Raw genomic sequence first — 22,591 nt, 5'->3', positions numbered from 1 at the left:
GTGTGTGTGCGTGAGAGAGCTTGAGGGTGAGTGTGTGTGCAAGTGTGTGTGTGGCTCTACACACATGCTTGTGCAATTGCACAAGCACTTGAGATGAGCCTTGTGATGTGTGTTCTAGTAGATTCATGTGCATGTGAAGGTAGTGGTGGTGATATGTGTGTGGTGTGGCAGCCCCACTTTGCAACACTTGTGCTCCTCCTCATGTTCATGTGAAAGAGGGTATGAGGTGTGTGTAAGATCTATGTGGTAGTAGTGTTTGGGTTGTTGATGTGCATGACACAAACATGGGGTTCAAACCCCCATGTCACTTTGTCATTATGCACATGAACTCATCCTATGTAGTTGTTATCTTAGAAGGGTACTTTATGGAGTGCATATTCAGTTTTGTTGCAAGATTGGTCTTTGATTCCATGGAATAGGTGGAGCCCAAGGGCATGAGTTTTTTTGTGTGTTAGTACTAGGGGTTTTGCTCTACACCATAGTGGTGTCAATTACCTCTTGGTGTTATGTGTGTGCAAACCATGCCTAGACAAAGTGGGCATGTGGCTGGAAAAATTCCAGATTAGTGAACTCTGAAATTTCACTAAGTCTGGGATTCTGGAAACATTTTCTTCCCCTTTAGATGAGGATGTGCTGGTCATTCTGTTGAGAACTAGCCTTAGTTCAGTGCTAGGATTTTGAACCTGGTATGTTTGTGAAGCTTCCTGTCAATTTTAAAGACATTTGGAGTCCAGTAGGTTGTGTTTTGATTGATGTCAAAAAGCTTCAGAACAGAAGCAGAAACTCAGGTGCAGGAATTATCACTAAGTTCCTGAGATCTGATGGTTTTGGGAAAGTTTGTGGCCTTGTACCTTCTAGAGTTTAATTCCTTTTGCTGTGATTCTTGCTGGTGCTTGTAGTGTTGTTGGTTGGCAACAACCACATATATTATTTGTCATGTTTGAAGGCATGTAGCTATGTTGCATGTAGCTCCCAAATAGCTAAGATGCAGATTATGGCAGGTTATGTAGTTTTGTCATTTTGATCAAAGTGTGTGCTTAATTGATGTTGTGGTGTTGTCCCTTGCTCCAATCCATTCATGTTGGGTTGTTACATGTCTTGGCAACCTGGGAATACCAGATTTGTGCCATTTGAGTGTGTGGTGTTGATTCTTCCACGTAGAGCTTCATATCTTGTTTCGTTGATTCCCGTTGACCCGTAGCTCCGTTTGCAATGTTCTTTATATGGCTTTGCACCGTTTTCACGAGCCGCATCTGATCATGTCATTCTCATGCATGTCAAAATAGCTTAGTGTACAGTTCTGTCCAGAAACTTGCAGTAGTTTATTTTCTTGTGCTAGTAATAGAAGTAGTGGTGCATGCTCATTTTTCATCTCATGCATCATGTGATTGTTGCATCTTGTGGTGCTGCTGTTCATTGGCTGTTATTCTTATGTTGGGTAGCACCAGGATCGGAGAACGAATACGTGGAGTCAGGAGAGTACGTGCAGGACGATCCAGAACCATTCCAAGCTGAGGATATCACACGCAAGATGATATGACTTTGATTCCATCTGTAGACTTGTTATGCTAGTTTTGTTTCCATGTCATATTGCTCGCTGCCTACCACTGAATTTAAATTGCCTCTTCATATGCCATGAGCCCAAACACCGTACTCCTTCCTAGCAAACTTGTATGGCTAAGTAGGCTTGCTCAGCTGCTAATGTTAGCGTTGCTAGTTGCAGGTGTTTTGACTCATGTGATAACATGAGCTTGATATCATTATTTTAAATTCTGTTATTTATTTAATGCACCTATATACTTGGTAAATGACGGGAGGCCTAGCCTTTTGCTGGGTGCTTTGTTCCGTTATTGCCGCCTTAGTTACCGGTTACCGGTGTTTGATTCCATAATGATCGCTCCTAACACGTTCGGGGTTGTTATGGGGACCCCCTCGATAAATCGCGTAGTGCTAAGGCTTGTCCGGCAGGACCCAACATTGGTGTTAATTTGCTAACCACTTAATAATAAACTGCATAGGGAATAGCTACCCCGAGGATCTAATCAACAACCCGGGCCAGTGCTCCTCATGAGCGTTGGTCCAAACTTGAGTCCAGTGCAGGGCCAACCCGGGGCAACTCGGGAGATATCTATCAGGCCACTGTACGCTGTGCTCATCCGGCGTGTCCTGAGACTGAGATACGCGGCTCTTATCAGGGTCATCGACATGTCGGGAGGTCCTGCTAGCCTTGCCTTACCTTAGCGGTATATCTTGCGTATAGGAATCCCAGTGAAGCTTTGGGTTCCCCGAGAGTTGAGGTTTTCCTCTAAGGAATCCGACGAGATCACGAGATTCATGATAGAGGATGCCTTTGCGGCCTGTGTTCGTTTGTGGTGGACTAGTTGGACACCCCTGCAGGGTTTAATCTTTCGGAAAGCCGTGCCCGCGGTTATGTGGCAACTTGGAATATTTTGTTAACATCCGGTATTAGAGAACTTGAACATAAATTAATAAAACTGCCAACTGTGTGCATAACCGTGACTGTCCCTTCGAAGATCCCTCTTCGATCGGGAACACGGTGGGGTTATGAATGCCGTAGGTAGGTGTTGAGGATCACTTAGTGATCAAGTAAAAATCCAACCGTTAGTGTAGACCACCTCTACTTCCACTTTGCGTAAGTTAGCCACTTAATCAAGCATAGGTTGCTGCAGCCTGATACACTTCACCCCTACCCTACCCAATAACATGACTAGTTCTGGCACCAAGGTCTTAGATTGCTGAGTCCCCGTGGCTCACGGATTCCTCCGAAACTCCCAGCAGGTACAGGTACCCCAGAGACATATGATCCCGACGGCACCCAGCTGGCGTGGCAGTACGACGAGGAGACAGACCGCCTTTACGTGAACTATCCAGAGGACTGAGCCGTGGTCGTGATCATGGGCCTGCAGCAGGGTAGCATAGCTTTTTTTCCATGATTTGTAGTCCGTACCGGAACTACCTTGTTTGTATCTGTTTTGTACTCTGAGTTATTAATAAGAAGACAGTTGAATCCCGAATTGTCTACTTGTATTATTATTTTGTGCTATGTTACTTGCTTGCGAAACGCTTAGATGCGCTTCTTTCCTATTCGGGGGCCTCGACCCCCAGATCAGAAAGGACCGCATCTTGGTCGTTACATAACCTATTAACTCAGTGTCAAGTGCCAGTTTCTGTTTTTTCCGTGTTTTTGGCCCATTTTCAGACGGAGTCCAAATGGAATGAAACTTTACGATGATTTTTTTGGACCAAAAGAGACCCCCGAAGCTTTGGAAGAAGGCCAGAAGAGCCACGAGGGAGTCACAAGTCCTGACGACGCCACCACCCCCCCTAGGTGGCGTAGGGCAGGCTTGTGACCTGCTCGTGGGCCCAACCGACGTAATTCCACCGCCATAAATTCCTATAAATTCAGAAACCCCCCAAAAGAAACCTAGATCGGGAGTTCCGCCGCCGCAAGCCTCTGTAGCCACCAAAAACCAATCTGGAGCCCGTTCTGGCACCCTGCCGGTGGGGGAATCCATGTCCGGTGGCCATCTTCATCATCCCGTCGATCTCCATGATGAGGAGGGAGTAGTTCTCCCTCGGGGCTGAGGGTATGTACCAGTAGCTATGTGTTTGATCTCTCTCTCTCGTGTTCTTGAGATGTCTTGATCTCGATGTACCATGGGCTTTGCTACTATAGTTGGATCTTATGATGTTCTTCCCCCTCTCCCTCTTGTAATGAATTGAGTTTCCCCTTTGGAGTTATCTTATCGGATTGAGTCTTTGAGAACACTTGATGTATGTCTTGCACGTGTCTATCTGATGTGATCAACTTGCGGGTTTGTGACATTGGGAACCTATGCATATGGGTTGGCACACGTTTGATTCATGTGAGTACTCGATGTATGTTTTGGTGATCAACTTGCGGGTTCGTGACATTGGGAACCTATGCATAGGGGTTGGCACACGTTTTGACTCTCCGGTAGAAACTTTGGGGCACTCTTTGAAGTTCTATGTGTTGGTTGAATAGATGATTCTGAGATTATGTGATGCATATCGTATAATCATGCCCATGGATACTTGAGGTGACAATGGAGTATCTAGGTGACATTAGGGTCTTGGTTCATATGTATCTTAAGGTGTTATTCTAGTACGAACTCTATGATGGATCGAACGGAAAGAATAGCTTCGTGTTATTTTACTACGGACTCTTGAATAGATCGATCAGAAAGAATAACTTTGTGGTGGTTTCGTACCCGACAATAATCTCTTCGTTTGTTCCCTGCTATTAGTGACTTTGGAGTTGTCACATCCCTGGAACCCTAGTCAAGTATAGCATTGTGCTCATATCTTATTTGCATTGCATCCAAGAAAATTGCAACAATATCAAAGCAAGTGGTGAAGCAAAACTTAACAACCCTAGCCACTTCTCAAATTCAAAGAAATTCTAAACTTGTTCAAATCAATGAACCCAAAATGGCCTTAAGAAAAGTTCAACTTTTCTCATAATTCATGGAAGCAAGTAAGCAGTGAAGAAAACTATTTTCATAACACTTTTGGCATTTTAAATAAATGCAAAAGGCTACTGGTTTCAAGTTTTAAATTTGAATTCAAAAACTTTAAGTTTTCAAAAATGTTGAAAACTTCAGGAATGGTTGGATATATTCCAACAAATATACTGGTGTGCTCAAAATATTTTTGTAAACCATTTTGGAGCTGAAATAATTAGCAAATCAATTAGTTAGCAAAACAGAAACAAAACGGAAAAAAGGAAGAAAAACCTACCCGTCGCTCACCTCGCCCGGCCCAGCTTCTTCCCTGTCATCTTCCTCCCCCGCCAGTGGGCAGCAGGAGGTGGCCGCCGCGTACTCCGGCGCGGCCACGCACCTGTGCGCCTGCCTGGCCGCCGCTCTGCGCTGGCACGCGAGGGGATAACCCTCCCGAGGCGTGCCCGAGCTCATCCTCTCCTCATTCTCCCCCTCTGCTTCGTTCCCCACTGCCGCCATTGGAGCCCGAGCAGAGCTCGAGCTCGCCGTCGTTCTAAGCCTACCTCTCTCCCTCCTGAGCCGCGCAATAGGTCCGCCGCAACTCCCTGAAGCTTTCTAGTCACGAGCCCAACGCCGAGACGCAGTGAAACGACGAGACGCGGTCGTCTTCTTCCTCGGGTCACCGAAGTTCATCGCCGGAGTTCTCCCTCTCCAAGCCGTCCCCGAGCAAGCTAGCGCCACCACTGCACTCCCCGTGAGCTTGCACAGTTTTTCCCCAAGTTTCCCCCTTCGATCCCTTCCTCTAGCCATGATTTCATCAGAGCCCGACGAGATCCGCCGCAGGAGCTCATCGCCGGTAGCCCTCCAGTGATCAACTCGTCCTTGTGAGGCCACCAGCAGCTTCAGGACGTCGCGTAGATGTCGTAGGAGCTCAGTCCCGTGCGTAGCTCCCTCTGTTTCGATGACCCCGATGACGCCCGAACTTTGGCCGCCGCCAAGCTCGTCGCCGGCGTCATCTCCGGCCAGATCAGCCCCGGCTAAGTGCAAAAATGAACCCGCGGGAGACGTGTCATTCCTCTGGTGCTCTCCACGGAGAGTTTGGCCCCCTGTGCGCCATTTCCGAGCCCCTTCGCCGTACTGGTGGTCGCCGGAGGCTCCCCGCCGGCGAGGACGACCTCGCCGCCGGTGGATCTCAGCTGGCCTGAGCCACTGACGTGTGGGGCCAGCCTCTGGATATTTTGGATTAATAAAAATAAAGTTAATTAATTTAATAAGTCACTGACATGTGGGTCCAGTACTGTTAATTAGCTAATTAAGTTTAAAACTAATCTAAAAATGATCAGAGTCACTGACCAGTGGGCCCCACTGCTCAGGTTTGACTTTCAACGGCCAGTTGGACCTGCTAATGTCATGCTGATGCAGTAAAGATTTTCTGATTTAAAAGAATTCCACAAAAATGCCAAAACTTCTAAAAATCATAGAAATTAATCTGTAACTCCAATGAAAATAATTTATATATGAAAAAGTATCAGAAAAATCCAAGGAATCTGAATATGTCCTTTTCAAACATGTTTGAAAATGTTACTGGACCAGACATATAGAATAATGAATAAGTTAAATTTTATAAATGCTTTGGAGATGGAATTGAAAATCATTTGAATTCCACTTCAAATGCTATGATCAAACATTGTTCAATCACAACCAGCAACTTAACATATCATTTCCATGCATGTTAAAAACAAGTTGATCTGAGCATTAGGTCGAATCAATTAAAATGGTATTCGAGAATACCTCGTTTGAAGTGATATTTGAATCTGATTCAAATCAACTTCAAACCTAATAAATGTTAGCTATATTAGCATACCACCTTGCATCCTCATGCCATGCTCATGCATCATCTTGTTGCATATGATTGTTATTGATTGTTGTCATTTCTTTCGGTAGGCTCCGCTCCTCCGGATTCCACCGAATATCCGACTGACGGATATTGTCCCTCCTCTGAGCAACAAGGCAAGCAACCATTTTGCTCATCCCGATAAATCCCATGTTCTTGCTCCTGCACTTACTTATTGCATTAGGATCAAATGCTCAACTGCTTTTGCCACGTTAGTTGAACCCACTTCCTTTGCATGACCTCTCCTTGTCACAGTAAATAGCTGAACCTTGCAACCTAGCATACCTGATAGATGCTTGAGCCATGATGTGCCTTATCCTGCTATGCATGCTATGCTTAAAGTTGTGTATGGTCTGTCATCTGGGAGATGAACAGAATTGTGGGAATGTGTTCAGTAAGTAAAGGTGGTGTGTTGAACCTGATTTGGTAAAGGTACCGGTGAAAGGCTATGTAGGAGTACATGGCGGGTTGTTTCATTGGAACCGTCCTTAGGAACTGAGTTTCGTGTATGTAATCCAAGACTAGATACTACCACACGTTGGGATACTTAATTGACCCTCTCGACTTATTAATCGCTTAGTACTCGGTCCAGGAGTTGCAAGTAGTTTCTCGTTTTTATAGTCATGCTGGAGGTCGTGCATAGCGCTGACCTGAGAGGTGGGCTGTGATGCGGTAGGCAGTGGCATGGTGTACCAAGTGGCACCCGGATGGTGGGCTTGGGAACCCTGCGCACATCGTTTGAGGCCGTGGCGGAAACCCCGGCCGGACTTCCGTGCGGGTTACCCTCAGATAGGCGATAGACCTGGACTAAGTATTAGCGTGGTTAAGGGTCGTGGCCGACTCCCTCGCTGGGCTTCCGCTTGAAGGTTGCCGAGGTGCATGACGTGCACATGGCGATAAGTGGCGAGAGCGTGTGTGAAAAAGTACACCCCTGCAGGGTTATGATCTATTCGAATAGCCACGTCCGCGGATATGGACTACTTGGAGACATATGTTGTTCATAGATAACTTCAATGGCTACTCTTAAAATTGTCAAGATAAGCGTGAGTGTCGTGGACGGCATTTCCGTATGGAAACGGAATGATTCCACGATGGAGTATTGTTGTGGTGTTAGTGGACTCGTGTGCGAGAAATCAAGTAGTCAAAATTTGTTTTAAAATGCAAGTTGTCTAGCCACGAGTCAAATGTTGGCTTTCCGCATGAAACCCCACAATTCCTTATTGATACATTGCATGAGTAGATAGTTATCCTAAAGTCTTGCTGAGTACCTCCGTACTCATGTTTGCTTAATAATTTTTGCAGAGGTTGTTAATAACCCTAACGGAGGGTTCTTCCTAGACATCGACGACGACGAGTAGCTGGTGTCCCAGCTACGATCTGGCCCTAGAGTGGGTCTGTAGTATAGTCAGGCCATGTGCCTTCTAGTTTCATCTGTCTGTACTCAGACAGTTTAATTACTTCCGCTGGCTTGTAACTTGAATGACTGCTATGATGGGTCGTGAGACCCCTACTGTGTAATATTATGTGTGTGGCTCTTCCGAGACTCTTAAATAAAGCATGTATGTTATGGTTATGTTGTGATGCCATCGATGTATCTATACATATCGGTATGCCATGCGTACGTGTGTCATACTTGATATGTATGGGGTTCGATTACCTAGCCGTAGACTTTAGTAGCATTCCTTACAGGGAAATGCCCCTTTGTGATCCAACGAGCCATGGTAGCTCGCTACTGCTCCAGACACATTGGTTGACCGGCGTGTGTCCTTCTTAGCTGATGTGTTTGTCCCCTTTGGGAAAATGTCACGCGATGTAATGGAGTCCTTGTAGCTTGCTACGACTCGTCTACACTCGCTGGTGACCGACACCTGCTTTGCTGGATCATGTATGCCTGTCCCTGTGCGGAACTGCCACTTTGGTTTATGACTAGACATGTCGATCCGGGTTCTTTGTCATTGTATTGCTAGCAACACAATTGCATACGCGAGTCAAAAGGCACAAACGGTCTCGGTTAAGGTAAGGCTACAGGCGTGGGGTTAACCGTGCGTGAGATCGCAAAGAGATGCGATGTGTTACACGCTGGATTCCTATGACTTAGGATCGGGGTCCCGACAGGAGTGACTCTTTGTTACATGTTGAGGGCTAGTTATATGATCCAATTATGTTATCATTGTTGAGAGAACTTCACTAGTGAAAGTATGAACCATAGGCCTTGTTTCCACGCATTGCAATACCGTTCGTGCTCACTTTTACCCTTTGTTACCTTGCTGTTTTTGTAATTTCAGATTACAAAAACCTATATCTACCATCCATATTGCACTTGTATCACCATCTCTTCGCCGAACTAGTGCACCTATACAACTTACCATTGTATTAGGTGTGTTGGGGACACAAAAGACTCTTTGTTATTTGGTTGCAGGGTTGCTTGAGAGAGACCATCTTCATCCTATGCCTCCCGCGGATTGATAAACCTTAGGTCACCCACTTGAGGGAAAATTGCTACTGTCCTACAAACCTCTGCACTTGGAGGCCCAACAACATCTACAAGGAGAAGGTTGCGTAGTAGACATCATATAGCACGTCGCTGCACTAGTGTAAAAAAGGCTACAAACGATCCCCTACACTTGTGGGTGATCAGCCACTTCGGGCATCCCATGACATATATGAGGAGGATTCCATAAGACTTGGTGATCAAGACAAGGACTCCTCTCTACTCATGTAACTGACTAGGACTCTTGTTATCCTAGGCCTTCGATGCGTTATATAAGTCGAGCCTAGGCTAGTCGATAGATCATTATGACACAGACAATCATCATCTTCATACCTAGGTTTTAGACCATAACTTACGATCTCGATGTAGATCAATTGCATACTTCGATACACCCATAATATAAACAAGAGCATGACGTAGGGTTTTACCTCCATCAAGAGGGTTTGCACCTGGGTAAAAACACCATGTTCCTTGTCTCCTGTTACCCATCGATCCGACCTAACAGCTCAAACCTCCCCCTACCCGAGGCCTCCCAGTTTTGACACCGACATTCATGATCTTGATAAGGTGCAATCTAGATGTACCATGAGCTTTGCTAATATAGTTGGATCATATGATGTTTTTTCTATATTTGTTGTGATGAATTGAGTCCTTCTCTTTGAAGTTTTTTTATGTTCAATTGAATATTATGAATATGAGATTGTTTGATGCATATCAAATACTGAACTCATGGAGACTCGAGGTGAAAATGTGGTTCTCTTGGTGACATTAGAGTTGATTGATGTGTATCATATGGTGTTATCATAGTATGATCTCTAGGGAAATTCGTGACACTTAGGGGTGGCTCAATAGATTGATTGAAAGGATAAATTTGAGGTGGTTTTTGCTACCTACAACAATTTTATCTTTTGTTCTCGGCTATAAATAGTAACTTTGGAGTGATTCTTTACCGCACGATGAAGGATTTTCTTATGATTCAATTATGTTAGTGATGTTGAGAGATTACACTAGTGAAAGTATGAACCCTAGGCCTTGTTTTCAAGCATTGCAATGCTGTTTGTGCTCACTTTTATCACTTGATACCTTGATGTTTTTATTATTTCAGATAATTTTTTTTTACTATTCATTATACACTTGTATCACCATCTCTTCGCCGAACTAGTGCACCTATACAACTTATCATTGTATTGGGTGTGTTTGGAACACAAGAGATTGCTTGTATTTGATTGCACGGTTGTTTGAGAGAGACCATCTTCATACTACACCTCCCACTTGAAGAAAAAATGTTGTTTCCTATAGAACTCTCGCTTGGAGGCCCAACAAAGACTATAAGAATAAAGTTGCATCGTAGACCTCATGCATCAGCCCACGCACCGCAACTGCGTCGTCATGGACATTGCCGCCTCATCCGAGGACGAATCCATCATCAAATCTCACCTCCACTAGCCCCGTGAAAGTTCCAGACTCTGGTGAGGAAGAGTAGGGTATGGGAGATGGCGGCGCCTAGAGTCCCGCGAGATGGTATGTATCCCATCTCCTACTCTACCTCGTCGGCGACCGTACCAACACTCCAAGTGGCACGGTCGATCGCCGGACATAGGCACGACGGAGCCAGATGAGCTTTGCTTAGAGTTAGTTTTATGTTGAATGTAATAATATGGATTTGGTGATTTGTAAATGGTGTTTATGGTTGTGGAATCTTTTTTGTGTGTTCCGCTCAGCGTCCGCGGGCGATTGGGGGGCGGATTTTGGCAATTCCTGTTGTGGAAGCTCCAAGGTACTCCATACCTCGGCTCCCACATTCTGTATACTTAAATAGTTGTTCTTCACTAACTCAATCATTTTGACATGCAACTATGTCACTTTGTCATGCCACCATGTATACCTTACTAAATCTAATTCTCTCAACATTCAACTATGTTACAATGCATGGGAAAAGGCTCACCTTAAATTGCATGCATGATCCTTATATTAAACTAATATTCCACACTATATAATAATAAAATATATTAAATGATATGGGCTTGAGTTTCTGTTCTCATATTGCTAATTAGGACACTAAAGTTTCATACGGTCAAATCTCATAGAATTATTGCATTCAGTTCCCACTCCAACCCACATTTATCATCTCCAGTATCTCCATATCTTGTTGTGTCGAGCATGTCTATACGTGCGTCGTTTGCATAGATACCAAATTATAGAACGTGAAGAATCAAGACAAATGGTACCGATGAGTTGCTCTCATGCAATATTGAGTACGAAAAGGTGCATCAAGGTGCAAATAAGGAAAGAAGTCGCCTTTGTCGGTTTTCAAACTAGTGACAAAGAGAGCTCCGAAAGTGAGAGAAGACTTCTGGTGAAAAACATACAAAGTAGAGCTAGAAACTCTAATTATTAAGTTATAATATTCTTTTAAAAAATACACACATTTATCTATTAATAATAAGATGCTATGCTCTCCAGATTTGGAGCCTACTAGTGCATTAGGGCTTGTGGGGTCATTGGAGGCCCCGCCCGTAAGGATGTTTGTCATTGGTTGATGCTTCTCTTTTCTGTTTTTCCTCTTTTTATATTTTGATTCATTGAAATATATTAAATTTGTGAAGATTTTTTGAATTTTGTGAACATATTTTTAACTCATGAATTCTTTAAAATTCATGAATTATTTTTAAATTTGTAAATATTTTTAGTTGTTTTCAACTTTGTTCAAGTTTGTAAACATTTTTTAAATTCATAGGTTTTAAATTTGTAACATTTAGAAAAATCCAGGAGCATTTTATTATGAACGAACTTGTTTGAATGAAAAAATATAGCCTGCATTTTATAAGATAAGAGTGGAGCATGCCGAAAAAAATGCTAAGCCAACGGGCAGACCTAGAAGACGAGCTAAGCGAGTGAGAGCCTTGTTGGTCGATCCTGTGAATATTATAGCAATAACTTCATGCTTTTAGCGTGGAATAGAAGCTGTCAAGGGGTTCACAGAAAGATCACCATCAACACAATCACGCACGAACTATTTCAGTCTCTTCTCAAAACAAATATTGTCTCTAGCAGCACCCAACACAATATATAAATGAATAAAAGCGCCACCAAAACATAAATTAAAACCAAGCTAATGCATATAAACCAAAATAAAAAAAACATACAAAAATGACAATCATGGAGTTTTTTACCCCGAGCTCATATGCTCCCTAATGAAGAGTAAAATAAGGAAAACAAATGAAAAACTGTTGAATTGTTTTTCGATAAGCATTGATTAATGTTTCAACTATGTGTAAATTTTTGTGATGAAATGACATATGTGGAGGTCTGAAAAAAAAGATGGTGCAAAACATCTATTATGTGAAGCGTTTTGGAGCATCAATTTTGTTTTTTCGCACAAAACTCCATGAATGCCATTTCATCACAAAAAATATGGGAATTGTAAACATTCATCAATATTTATCACAAAATATTCATATTTTCTTATTGCTTTAACTATTTATTTAGATTTTATAATTCATCAATGAGCATATGAGCTCCGGATCAAAAGAGCACTTTCTCCAAAAAAGCTACTAGAAAGAAAACTTATACTCCCACAAGTGAAGAATGGCGCAACAAAGCGCGTTAGCCTACTACATATAGATGTGTACTACTTTTCCTTGAAGTCTCATGAGAAAATGCATTTTTATATGAGCTACAAAAAATATAATTATAGTGCATGTACTCTTCACTATAAATGTACATGATTCTTTTTTGTGCGTCTCAGATAAAAACATATTTTATCATGAAATTTTACACACATGTAGTATACAGCTCTATGTTCGTGTGTCTTTTTTCAGACTTTTCTGAAACACATTTTTTACTCCTATTTTTTAAAATCCAAGCTCCTTGGAGGTGTGAGCCAAAAATCCTTGCCCCTGAATGACTTCAAGCTTATAATGTGAGATGGGGATTATCATTGACGAATGCATGTACATAATGTCTAAACCCACGAATACATTTTCATGCAAAAATGACCAAAACATAATATAAATGTTCATTCAAACTACAAACCACTCCAAACATAATAAAAATAATACTTCAAAGATCTTGGACCATCGAACGACAACTACCACTCCGAGAACAAGTTTTTGAGTATGTTTCTAGATGTATATATGGTCTAGTTGCACTAGTCCGGGCTCTCCCTTTTTCCTCCATGTCAGATCAAGCTAGGTTATTCCAAATGAATAAAGTGTGTGTGTTTTGCTTCAAAAAAAGTGAGTGATCTCGAGGCCCATATAAACTCTTGCATCCTTCACATGTAGTACCTGATAGGATCAAATGTAATTTCTATCCGTCTAGTATACACTCACCCTCCAAGGGTAATAACCTTAGCAAAGTCACTTGATAAGAACTCCTTTAAAGACCTTCTATCAAAGATTTTATCAAGAACCCATATTAACATTGTCTTGCAAGAATATGGTTGTGGCAAAAAATATGAAATTGAGGTGTAGGGATTGAAGAAAGGGGGTTATTGATTGTCAAAGAACCAAGAAGTGAACATTCAATCACGTAATAAAACCTTTTCTTATTTTCCCACGCTATATCTCTCTTTCTATAGTAAGAGGCAGATGAAGTTTAGTAAAGTGGGATGGAGTGGCTTGCAAGGGAAGAAATAAGTAAAATTGTATTTGGTTGAATGGGCTGGGGTTAGATTGGTTGCAGCCACATGGGGGCATGGTAGAGAATATAGAGAAAGAACATAAAATATGACCATTAATAAAAAAAGGTAAATAAGACTCTAGGTGTAGGAAAATCAGCAAAACTGTAATACCAGTTCAGAAAATGAATGGACAGGGCAATGTTTGCTAACTAGGAGAAGTACATCACTCACAAGTACCAATGAAAGAATGAGTTGTGGTTCGAACCACAACAAGGTAGCTTGTTTTCCCCGAGAATAGATCACCTTGGAACTACAAGTAAAACCAATTGCTTAGTAGTACCAGAGTAAACAGAGCGGGTCTTGAAGCAAGAATTTACATAGAAGATTTAAGTCACAACTCGGAAGTTCCAAAACATAATGAACTATGTTCCAAAAATTTTGAAACTCCGCTTTATCTTTGAGTATGGATAGCCCAAAGTGGCTAAGTAGTACGAGAAGAAAATCTTCAAATGTATCGAGGCTCAGAGAAACTTATACAAAGGGAATGACTAGGGAATGAACTTTGGAAACTTTGGCTTATGATATATTCCCGGAGTTCAAACCAAGGTTCTAGCTCGTGCCCCTCTTCCTAGTACGGTTTTCATATACTCAATGTTAATGTTGGATTCACTAAATGCCTAGAAACTACTCCCTCCGTTCCAAAATATAAGACATTTTAGAGATTCCATTAGGAGGCTACATACAAAGCAAAATAAGTGAATCTATACTCTAAAATATGTCTATGTACATCCGTATGTAGTCTATAATATAATCTCTAAAAGGTCTTATATTTAGGAACGGAGGGAGTACATACTAAGAGCTTGATGGGGAAAACAACTAGAACAGTTATTTTTGGGGCCATCAATGATCTTCCACTTAGCCAAGGACCTGCATATGAGGAATAGCCTTTCAAGTGGTTTTGTCATAAACCATGAAAACAACTAGGATATGGTACGGAGTTGCTCTTTCAACCTTGAACATGCGGTGGCGGCATATGCACACAACTACTGAGCAAGTAAGTCATAAATTAACTTCACCATTTTTTATGGTTCTCACAACTTTCTCTATATGTTTGTCCGTATTTTGTGATGGAAGACCTCTATGTACTCTTATGTTGAGATGCTATATTTGTATTGCATGTTGGGGGTGGTGGTGATGGGATGGGGTATATTTTGTGTTCTTTCTTTTTAAAAGATGAAACAAGCAAACCATTAGGTTCGATAAAGAAAATGCAATGGCATTAATGCCACCTGACCTAAATTTGAGCGCACCATGTATGTCTGTGTGTGTGCGCGCGCGCGCGTATGTGCACGTGAGGGCTGGCAGGGTGAGGGTGGGGTGCTTTTGAAATTTCGAGTTCTTTGGATTCAGTTGCTTAAATAAGCAAACCACTAGTCTTGATGAAGATAACATAACTCATTAATTTCAAGTTACACCTATTCCCGTGCTCCATGGGCGTTGGGAGGAGGCCGGAGGGGGGATGATTTGAATATTTCATGTTCTTTCTTTTCGTTGATGAAATAGGCAACTCATTTGTCTCCATAAATGCATGAATTCGATGCGACGTAAATTCCCGCGCTCCATGCACCACTATCGCAATTGACAAAATCCCAGCCACCAAGGTCCTCCATCATCGTTTGCCCTTGTTCCCGTCATATTTGCCGACCTATTGAATGATAAGAGGCAGGAAACACTAGATCTTTGGGTGGTAGGTTAAAATTTCTTATGGTTGTTTCTTGTGTTCATAAAGACCACGCCTCGACAGCGGAGGCTACGTAATTTTGGAATGAATCTCTGTCAGCTTCATCCCCATCTCGGGTTGTCCTTCGACCCATGGTAACCTATGTCAAGGAGCTAGTGGTGTTTTGGTTGTCTGCTTTATCTTATGGTAATCATTGTGTTCTCACTCGTAGTTTTGGCAATGATGCACGGGTTTGCTGACCTGTCGTCCAAGCAAGTGGTAGCCACAACACGCAATTGTCTAAGTTCTTCACCTCTTTGGGTGGGCGGCTTATGTGTAGGTACTCAAGACCTTTGGTGCCAGACCGATCTTTTGTGTTGGGTTAGTTTGAGGTATCCACTTTTGTGTTTTTTTGTTACCGCGGGCATGAAGATGCGATCCATGAAGTTTGAGACGCGGCCACTTTTCGACGTTGTTTACCTGCCTTCTATGTCACTCCTTTGATCTGACTTACTCCCTGTATTCACTGTTACAAGATGTTTTTGGGTTTTTTGGATATAAACTACAAACATACGCTGAAATGAGTGAGCAAACACACCAAAGCATGTCTATATGCATATGATTTAGAATAAAGTCATACCATCTTATATTTGTGAACGAAGGAAGTGTGATTTTTTTTCAAAATGCCTTTTGGAGCTCGGGCTCCATGGCACCCTTTCTTTTTGAAAAAAATAAAAATTTTCTATTTCAAAAAAATGTGAAGAAAATATGCAAGTCCACAAGGATGAAATGTATATGTGTGCAAAAATTCAGGATGAAATACCTTAAGATGCGATTTTGCAAAAAGAACAAATTCATTAACTTTTGGGATGAATAGCACCATGTGTTAAAATGCCATAAATTTGTCTTTTTTGCACAGACCTTATTTCAACGTATTTTGTTCTAAAAATTTACACACATGTGTGTGTATGACTTCATGTATATCCATATTTATTTTCAGATTTTTTAATGTAAAAAACCGAATTTTGATGAATTTTGGTGTTTTAAAAAATAGGGCTTCGTAGAGCCCGAGCTCCAAAACGCCCCTTTTGATATTTTTTTCCTTCTATATTATACTGTCTCTGTATTTATATAATTATAGTTAAAAAGAACTAGACAGTTCTACAGAGGGAGTATAATAAAAGTCAAATGGATGATGGATCGTCTAAAAACTCCAAGAGTTTCGAACAAGATCGCCCGTCCGCTCTTAAGGTTTTTTGAGATAGCTTACCAGGCTTGCTGCCTGGTCGCTCTTAAGGTTTTGTAGACAAAGGTTGGGATTTTTTTGTTTCGAATGTTAAACCAACCCCCACTAGAAAAGACGCGGTTGATCGGGCGACCCTGCTCACTTGTCCACACTCCAACAAGTGGCTTTGGCATCCAGGACAAGAAAAGGAAAATATACTTTGAGCTTCAGCTGGCTTAAAACTAGTAGTAGGACTAGTACCCAGTGCAGGTCAAAGTCGCCAAGAACAAGAAGAATCCCAAATGTGCCACCACGTCCTTCCAGATCGTCGCAGTACATGTCTCTGATCCGGTCGTCTTCGGCTTACTGGATAAAACTATTCCTCCCGGTGCCGTCGCGGGTCTGAAACGAAACGAAAACGAGCGAGCCGTGCGCCTGACGCGACGGCGTCTCGTCGTCCGACCGGGACGTCTCCGGAGAAAAGAAAAGCCATCCATCCGGGGACACCCACCGGAACCTACCACCCCGGAACGGAAAAATCCACACGGAGATCGAGAGACGGACGCCGTCGCGAGCGGAGGAGGAGGGGGCTCCCTCGTCCCGCCCCCAACGTTCACCTCCGCTCCGCCATCCGGCGGCTCGTTGCTAATGCTGCTGAATTGCTGATTAATTACGGCCATTATACGCCTTTAATGGCGAGGATTTACCAGCGGCCAGCCCAGCATCGCCACTGACCCCAGCCGAGCCAGGCGCCTTTCCTCCTTCCTTTTTATTCTTCTCCCCCTCCATATCTCCTTCGTCTCCTCCGCCTCCGGCTCCTCCGTCATCTCCACCAAACTCCTCCCTCCTCCTCTGAATACCGGCGCCTGCAATCCTGTCACCGTCCTCCAATCCCGGTGTTCGTTCTTGCTATTTCCTGGACTTTCTCGCTCGCCGCCGGGAATCCCGTTCCCGTCGCAATCTGCTGGAGCTGATGAGAGTTGTTCTCTTCTGTTTTTGTCGTTCTTGTTCTTTTCTTCCATGAAACCGGCCCCTTCTTCCTCCTCCTCCTCCTCTTCGTGAGAGTGGTTCCGTTGGTTGGTCGGTTGCTCCACCAGAAATCGCATTGCTTTCGGGTCATCCTCCCTGTTCCCCGATACTTTTTTCCAGTCAAAGAGGGATTTTTCTTCCGCGCTTTCTTCGGTTCCACGGCGAATTCTGGCGGCGGGGCCGGCGTGTCTGTCGACAGCATTCCCTCCGGTCGCCGGGGAGATTGGATGGCCTCGGAGCCGGCCGTGGCGTCGGGCGCCTGCCGCGGCGCGGGCGTGCGCAGGAGGAGCGGCAGGGTGGCGCGGCTGCTAGCCTGCGCGCTCCTCGAGTGGATCCTCATCGCGCTGCTGCTCGCCAACGGCGTCTTCTCCTACCTCATCGCCCGCTTCGCCGCCTTCTTCGGCCTGCCGCCGCCCTGCGCGCTCTGCACCCGCCTCGCCGCCGACAGCCTCTTAGACCGCGCGCCCCGCCACGGAGCCGAGCCCCTGCGCCGCGTGCTCTGCGACGGGCACGCCGCCGAGGTGTCGCGCCTCGGCTACTGCCGCGCGCACCGCCGCCTCGCCGACGCCGCCGACATGTGCGAGGACTGCGGGGCGCCGGCACCGTCCGGGAAGGCTCTGCTGTCGTGGATGCGGCGGAGCGAGCTCGGCGAGCGGGACCTCGCCTGCGCCTGCTGCGGCGTCGCGCTCGAGAGCGGCTTCTACTCGCCGCCCTTCCTGCTCCCCACGCCGCCGCCGGCCGCGCGCGACCTCGACCAGGACGGCCACGGAGACGTGGTCTTCGTGTCCGAGGACGGCCCTGTGATCGAGCTCTTCGACGAGAAGCCATTGGTGGAGGATGATTCCATCGCTGTCATTTCGGCTCACCGCGCTGGCATTGCCGTCAGCGTTGAGCGACCGGTGCCGCTTGAATCCATTGACTCCTTGGCCGACGGTGTGCCTGAGCTGTCATCTGAGCCCAGTGGTGAAAGGAAAGGAGCAGTCGATCATGTGACGGTGGAGCAGGACTATGCCGACGAGGAGAAATTTGTGGTGGCCTCTGATGTTCAGCACTGTAAGTCAATCTTCTTCCTTTGGATAAACTGTACTCCATTCTTTGTATCCAATCTATCCACGCTATGGCTGCACATTTATTTACTGTGCCAAACATGTCCACTGCATATCTGTTTGTTATGCCAGTCATTTCAGCAGTAGAGTAGAATAGACAGTGTTATTTCTTGCAAATTGTTTTGTGACTATTATTGAGATGGTCTTTGAGTCTTTTTATCTAGACTTCTTATTTTAGCCGATATGATACTTCCCATGTGATATGCTAGATACTAGCATCTGTATTGATGAACCTTTTAATGAAACTAAGAAAAACTGCAAGTGTCCTTGATAGCATGAAATGGACCTCTTATACACATGCTCTAGCTAATTGCAAGAATAACTGGAAGAATAACCTTATATGTTCTCTCTATCCAATTTATCCATGCTCTCGCTATAGTAATAACCTATCTTTTCAATCGCTCCACTGCACGTTTATTTACCGTATAGTATCTGTTTGCTTTCAGTAAAGTAGAACAGACAGTATTATTTCTTGCAAATTGTTTTGCGACTATTCTGGAGATGGTCTTTAAGTGCTCCTGCCTAGACTTCTTATTTTAGGATTTTAGCTGATCCATTCCATGAGATATGCTAGATTTTTAGCATCTGTATTGATGAACCTTTGATGAAACTAAAGAAAAACTGGAAGTATCATTGATAGCATGAAATGGACCTCTTAACTAACTAGAAGCGATTCTTGTCATCTATGGTCCTTTTATTTGTTCCGTGCTGATAGCTTTATTGTTTAAGCTTAATAAGAAAACCATATTGATTTTAAATTTTACACGCAGCTCCTCGGATGAATGATGGATTGAAAGGTATGTCATTATCAGAGGATGAGGAAGTTGAACAGGGCACTGTGGAACATGAATTGTTTTCCATGCCATCTGATGCCATGGAGCATGGATTTGTTGTTGACAAATCTGATGGAAATACTGAGGAGGTGCCGGTTCAACATGCTGGGATAAAGGATGAATGTGACGCTGTGCCAGTGGAAGGCGGGCCACATGACTCAGAGGCTTTGAACGAGAACACTGAGGAGAACCAGGTTCAACGAGCTGAGCTGAGTCGGGAATTGGATTCGGTAATGATACATCCCAGGGAGCATGTCGATGAAGAATGTGGAGAGGATAAAATATCACTGGCTGAGTTAAAACAAGAACTGGAGTCGGTGGCACTTGATTCTTGGGAACAAGTTACTGAGATTTCAACTGAGAACACTGAAAACCATGTTGAACAGCCTGAGCTGATGCATCTGTCCGCTTCTATGGCAGCAGGTGTTCTCGAGTCTCCCGGTGTTAATGCCACCACAGGCCAAGGTAAAATGTTAAGGCTATAAGAGTTTTTTGTTTGTTTCAAGCTATTTGCTGCATTTTGATTTACTTGTTTAATACGATTGGCTACATTTAAATACATTTAAAACAATTCTTATCATTTTGAACAGATGATATTGAAGTTGATCCAACTGAGTCTCTTCTACCAAGCTTGCACCAACTTTCTGATGGACATTCAATAAGTTCAGACAAATCATCTCCTGACTGCAGCAATGTTGAAGATAAGAGAGTTTCTGATACACCAGCTCATATTGAAGGCATCAGTTATTTACAGGAATCGCCAGACCCTGAAGCAGCGACCACTGATACCAAGTCTCTTGATTCAAGTGTTGGTAATATGTTTACTGATCTGGAAAGCGTTGAGCTGGTGACTGTTGAGCAACTCAAGTCTGCTTTGGGAGCCGCTCACAAATCATTGAGTACGTTATGCGCAGAGCTTGAAAACGAGAGGAGTGCAGCAGCTATAGCTGCTGATGAGACCATGGCAATGATAAATCGCTTGCAAGAACAGAAAGCTGCAATGCAGATGGAGGCGATGCAGTACCAGCGGCTTATGGAAGAGCAATCAGAGTATGATCAAGAAGCGCTGCAGAGGCTGAATGATCTAGTTGTAAAGAGAGATAAGGAGAGGCAAGATATGGAGAGAGAGCTCGAACTGTATCGCCACAAGATTCACCTCTATGAGGCGAAGGAGAGGAGGAAAATGTCCAGGCACAAAGCCGATGACCAGAATGGATCATCCTCAGCTTCATCAAGTGCTGAGGACAGCGATGATCTTTCCCAAAGTTTCTACGAGGGTGATGAGTCTGCCCATGGTCTGAATGGCAGCAATGGCAGCAGTCCTACTGATGTTGTTTTACATGAAACTGCTAGTCATATTGTTACGCTTGATGGCTCGCTAGCTGACTGTGAGGAAGAGAGGCTCTCCATATTGGAACAGCTGAAAATGCTAGAGGAGAGGCTTTTCGACCTCGAAGATGAAGAATCTGACAACTTGAAGATGGACAAGCATTTCACAGAAGATAATGGTGCCTCAAATGGTTTCTCTGATGAGGATATCAGCTTCAAACTCCATGATAGCAGGAAAGGCGTAAGCCATGGAGGAAAGAAGCTCCTCCCTCTGTTTGATGATGCTACCACGAGAAATGGGAATGGCCTCCTAACAAAGCAAGATACCGAGGCAGACCCTTCAGCAGAGGTCGTGTTGGAACTTGCCAAGGAGCAAGATAAGCTTGCGATTGCCAGTGAGATCGATCAAGTCCACGAGCGCTTGCAAGCTCTCGAGGCAGACAAGGAGTTCATAAAGCAGTGTGTGAGGTCCTTGAACAAAGGAGGCAAGGGCTTTGTTCTTCTTCAGGAGATCTTGCAGCATCTCCGGGACCTCAGAAGGATCGAGCAGCGTGCAAGGAACAACTCTGGAGAAGTCTCGCCCCACTGCGTGCATCCTTACACGGATTAATAAAGGTAAAGAAACGCGCGCTTTTTATTTATGGATTGCTAAAAATATTCTATTGCACATGGAGTATGGTACAATCATTGATTCTTTTGTTTAGACCATAAGAGGATTAGTTTAGTGCAACGTGCAACTTTCACAAGTTCATTATTTCCATGCTCAATGAATAGATAGAATGCTAACACTTTCCGAAAGGAAGCTATATGCACTCCACATTCCCTTTTTATGATAATACTTCAATTTTTCACCAAACTTTCCCGCCTAACAAGACCGACCACATTCTGGCTTTGATTGCTTGCTTCTTACAGATGAGCCGCGGAGCCCCGGTAGTGTTCGACGACAACGCACCATTCGAGATGAAAGCACCAACAATCCGAAAAAGAAAGTGTACACACCACCACCAACGACGGCGAGAAAAGCGAGAGTTTGGCGACTAGCTTAGCATAGCCAGGCCAAGAAGAAGCTGGGCTCTGCCATCTCAGGAGGGGAAGGAGCTCTTCCTGGAATGGCGCACGGCGCATCCGGTTCGGCATCCGCATCGCCATCGGAATTCGGGCGGCGGATCGTGCCGCAACCCTGCCTTGTAAGGTTTTTTTTGGTGGACCGCTTCCCCCCCACCCACGTTGTGCCGTTTAATTTGCATCTTGTGGGGTTTGCGCTCCGAACTTTTGCTGGAGGGCGAGACGGTTGGTGAGCCGCCCACCCCCCCATGAGGTGTGTTTCGTGGCAGAAATCATGGCTTTGCGAGACAGGGCTTTTGGGAGTGGATCCATTGATTAGTTAATTAACTGGAAACAAACAGGCCAATGCCAGCTCTGGTTGCCAGGCAGCACAGGATGAATGGATACAAAAAAGAAAATACTAGAGAAAACATTTTTTTATTATTTTTGGTTGGCCTCAGTGGGCTTTTCTGCTGTATAAATCTCATGGTTTTGTATGGAGGAAAAAATATGCGAGGCTGGTTTGGGGTGCTTGGCATGATTGTGTTTGTGTGATGCGGCTCCAGCTTGGCTCTCACTTTTCTCCTTTGGCTTTGGGTTTTGGGTACTATCTGGTCTAGTATGGTGGACCGCTAGACCTTGCTTTTAACCTTTTGATGATGAGATCCATGTCATGGGATGGATGGATGGATGGGCGCGGAAAGCGACGGGGTTCCGTCGGATGATTGGGTTTAGCGGCTCCGGGATCGTCATCAATTCATCATGGATGCGGCTCTGCTCACCGAACAATCTGTTGTTGGTTGGGGTGCCCT

General features: G+C 44.2%; 1 protein-coding gene across 1 annotated transcript; it reads left to right on the top strand.

Moving 5' to 3' along the window:
* Window positions 1-16,847: 16,847 nt before the first annotated feature.
* On the top strand, window positions 16,848-22,312 carry LOC123447420 (myosin-binding protein 2-like). Its single transcript, XM_045124017.1, has 4 exons — window positions 16,848-18,520; window positions 19,344-19,871; window positions 19,997-21,350; window positions 21,648-22,312. Exons 1-3 carry the CDS (start codon window positions 17,695-17,697, stop codon window positions 21,343-21,345), a joined length of 2,703 nt encoding a protein of 900 aa, XP_044979952.1. The 5' UTR covers window positions 16,848-17,694; the 3' UTR covers window positions 21,346-21,350; window positions 21,648-22,312.
* The last annotated feature ends 279 nt before the right edge of the window (window positions 22,313-22,591 follow it).

This window comes from Hordeum vulgare, chromosome 4H, assembly GCF_904849725.1.
Source record: "Hordeum vulgare subsp. vulgare chromosome 4H, MorexV3_pseudomolecules_assembly, whole genome shotgun sequence".
Taxonomy (NCBI): domain Eukaryota; kingdom Viridiplantae; phylum Streptophyta; class Magnoliopsida; order Poales; family Poaceae; genus Hordeum; species Hordeum vulgare.
The sequence above is the reverse complement of the archived record's forward strand: the minus strand, read 5'-3'. Positions and strand labels throughout refer to the sequence as shown.

Excerpts from the sequence above, each read along its gene's own strand:
- LOC123447420 (XM_045124017.1), top strand. The coding sequence starts at position 17,695 with ATGGCCTCGGAGCCGGCCGTGGCGTCGGGCGCCTGCCGCGGCGCGGGC. Across the intron at positions 18,521-19,343 it reads GGCCTCTGATGTTCAGCACT|CTCCTCGGATGAATGATGGA; the intron begins GTAAGTCAATCT and ends TTTTACACGCAG. Across the intron at positions 19,872-19,996 it reads TAATGCCACCACAGGCCAAG|ATGATATTGAAGTTGATCCA; the intron begins GTAAAATGTTAA and ends CATTTTGAACAG.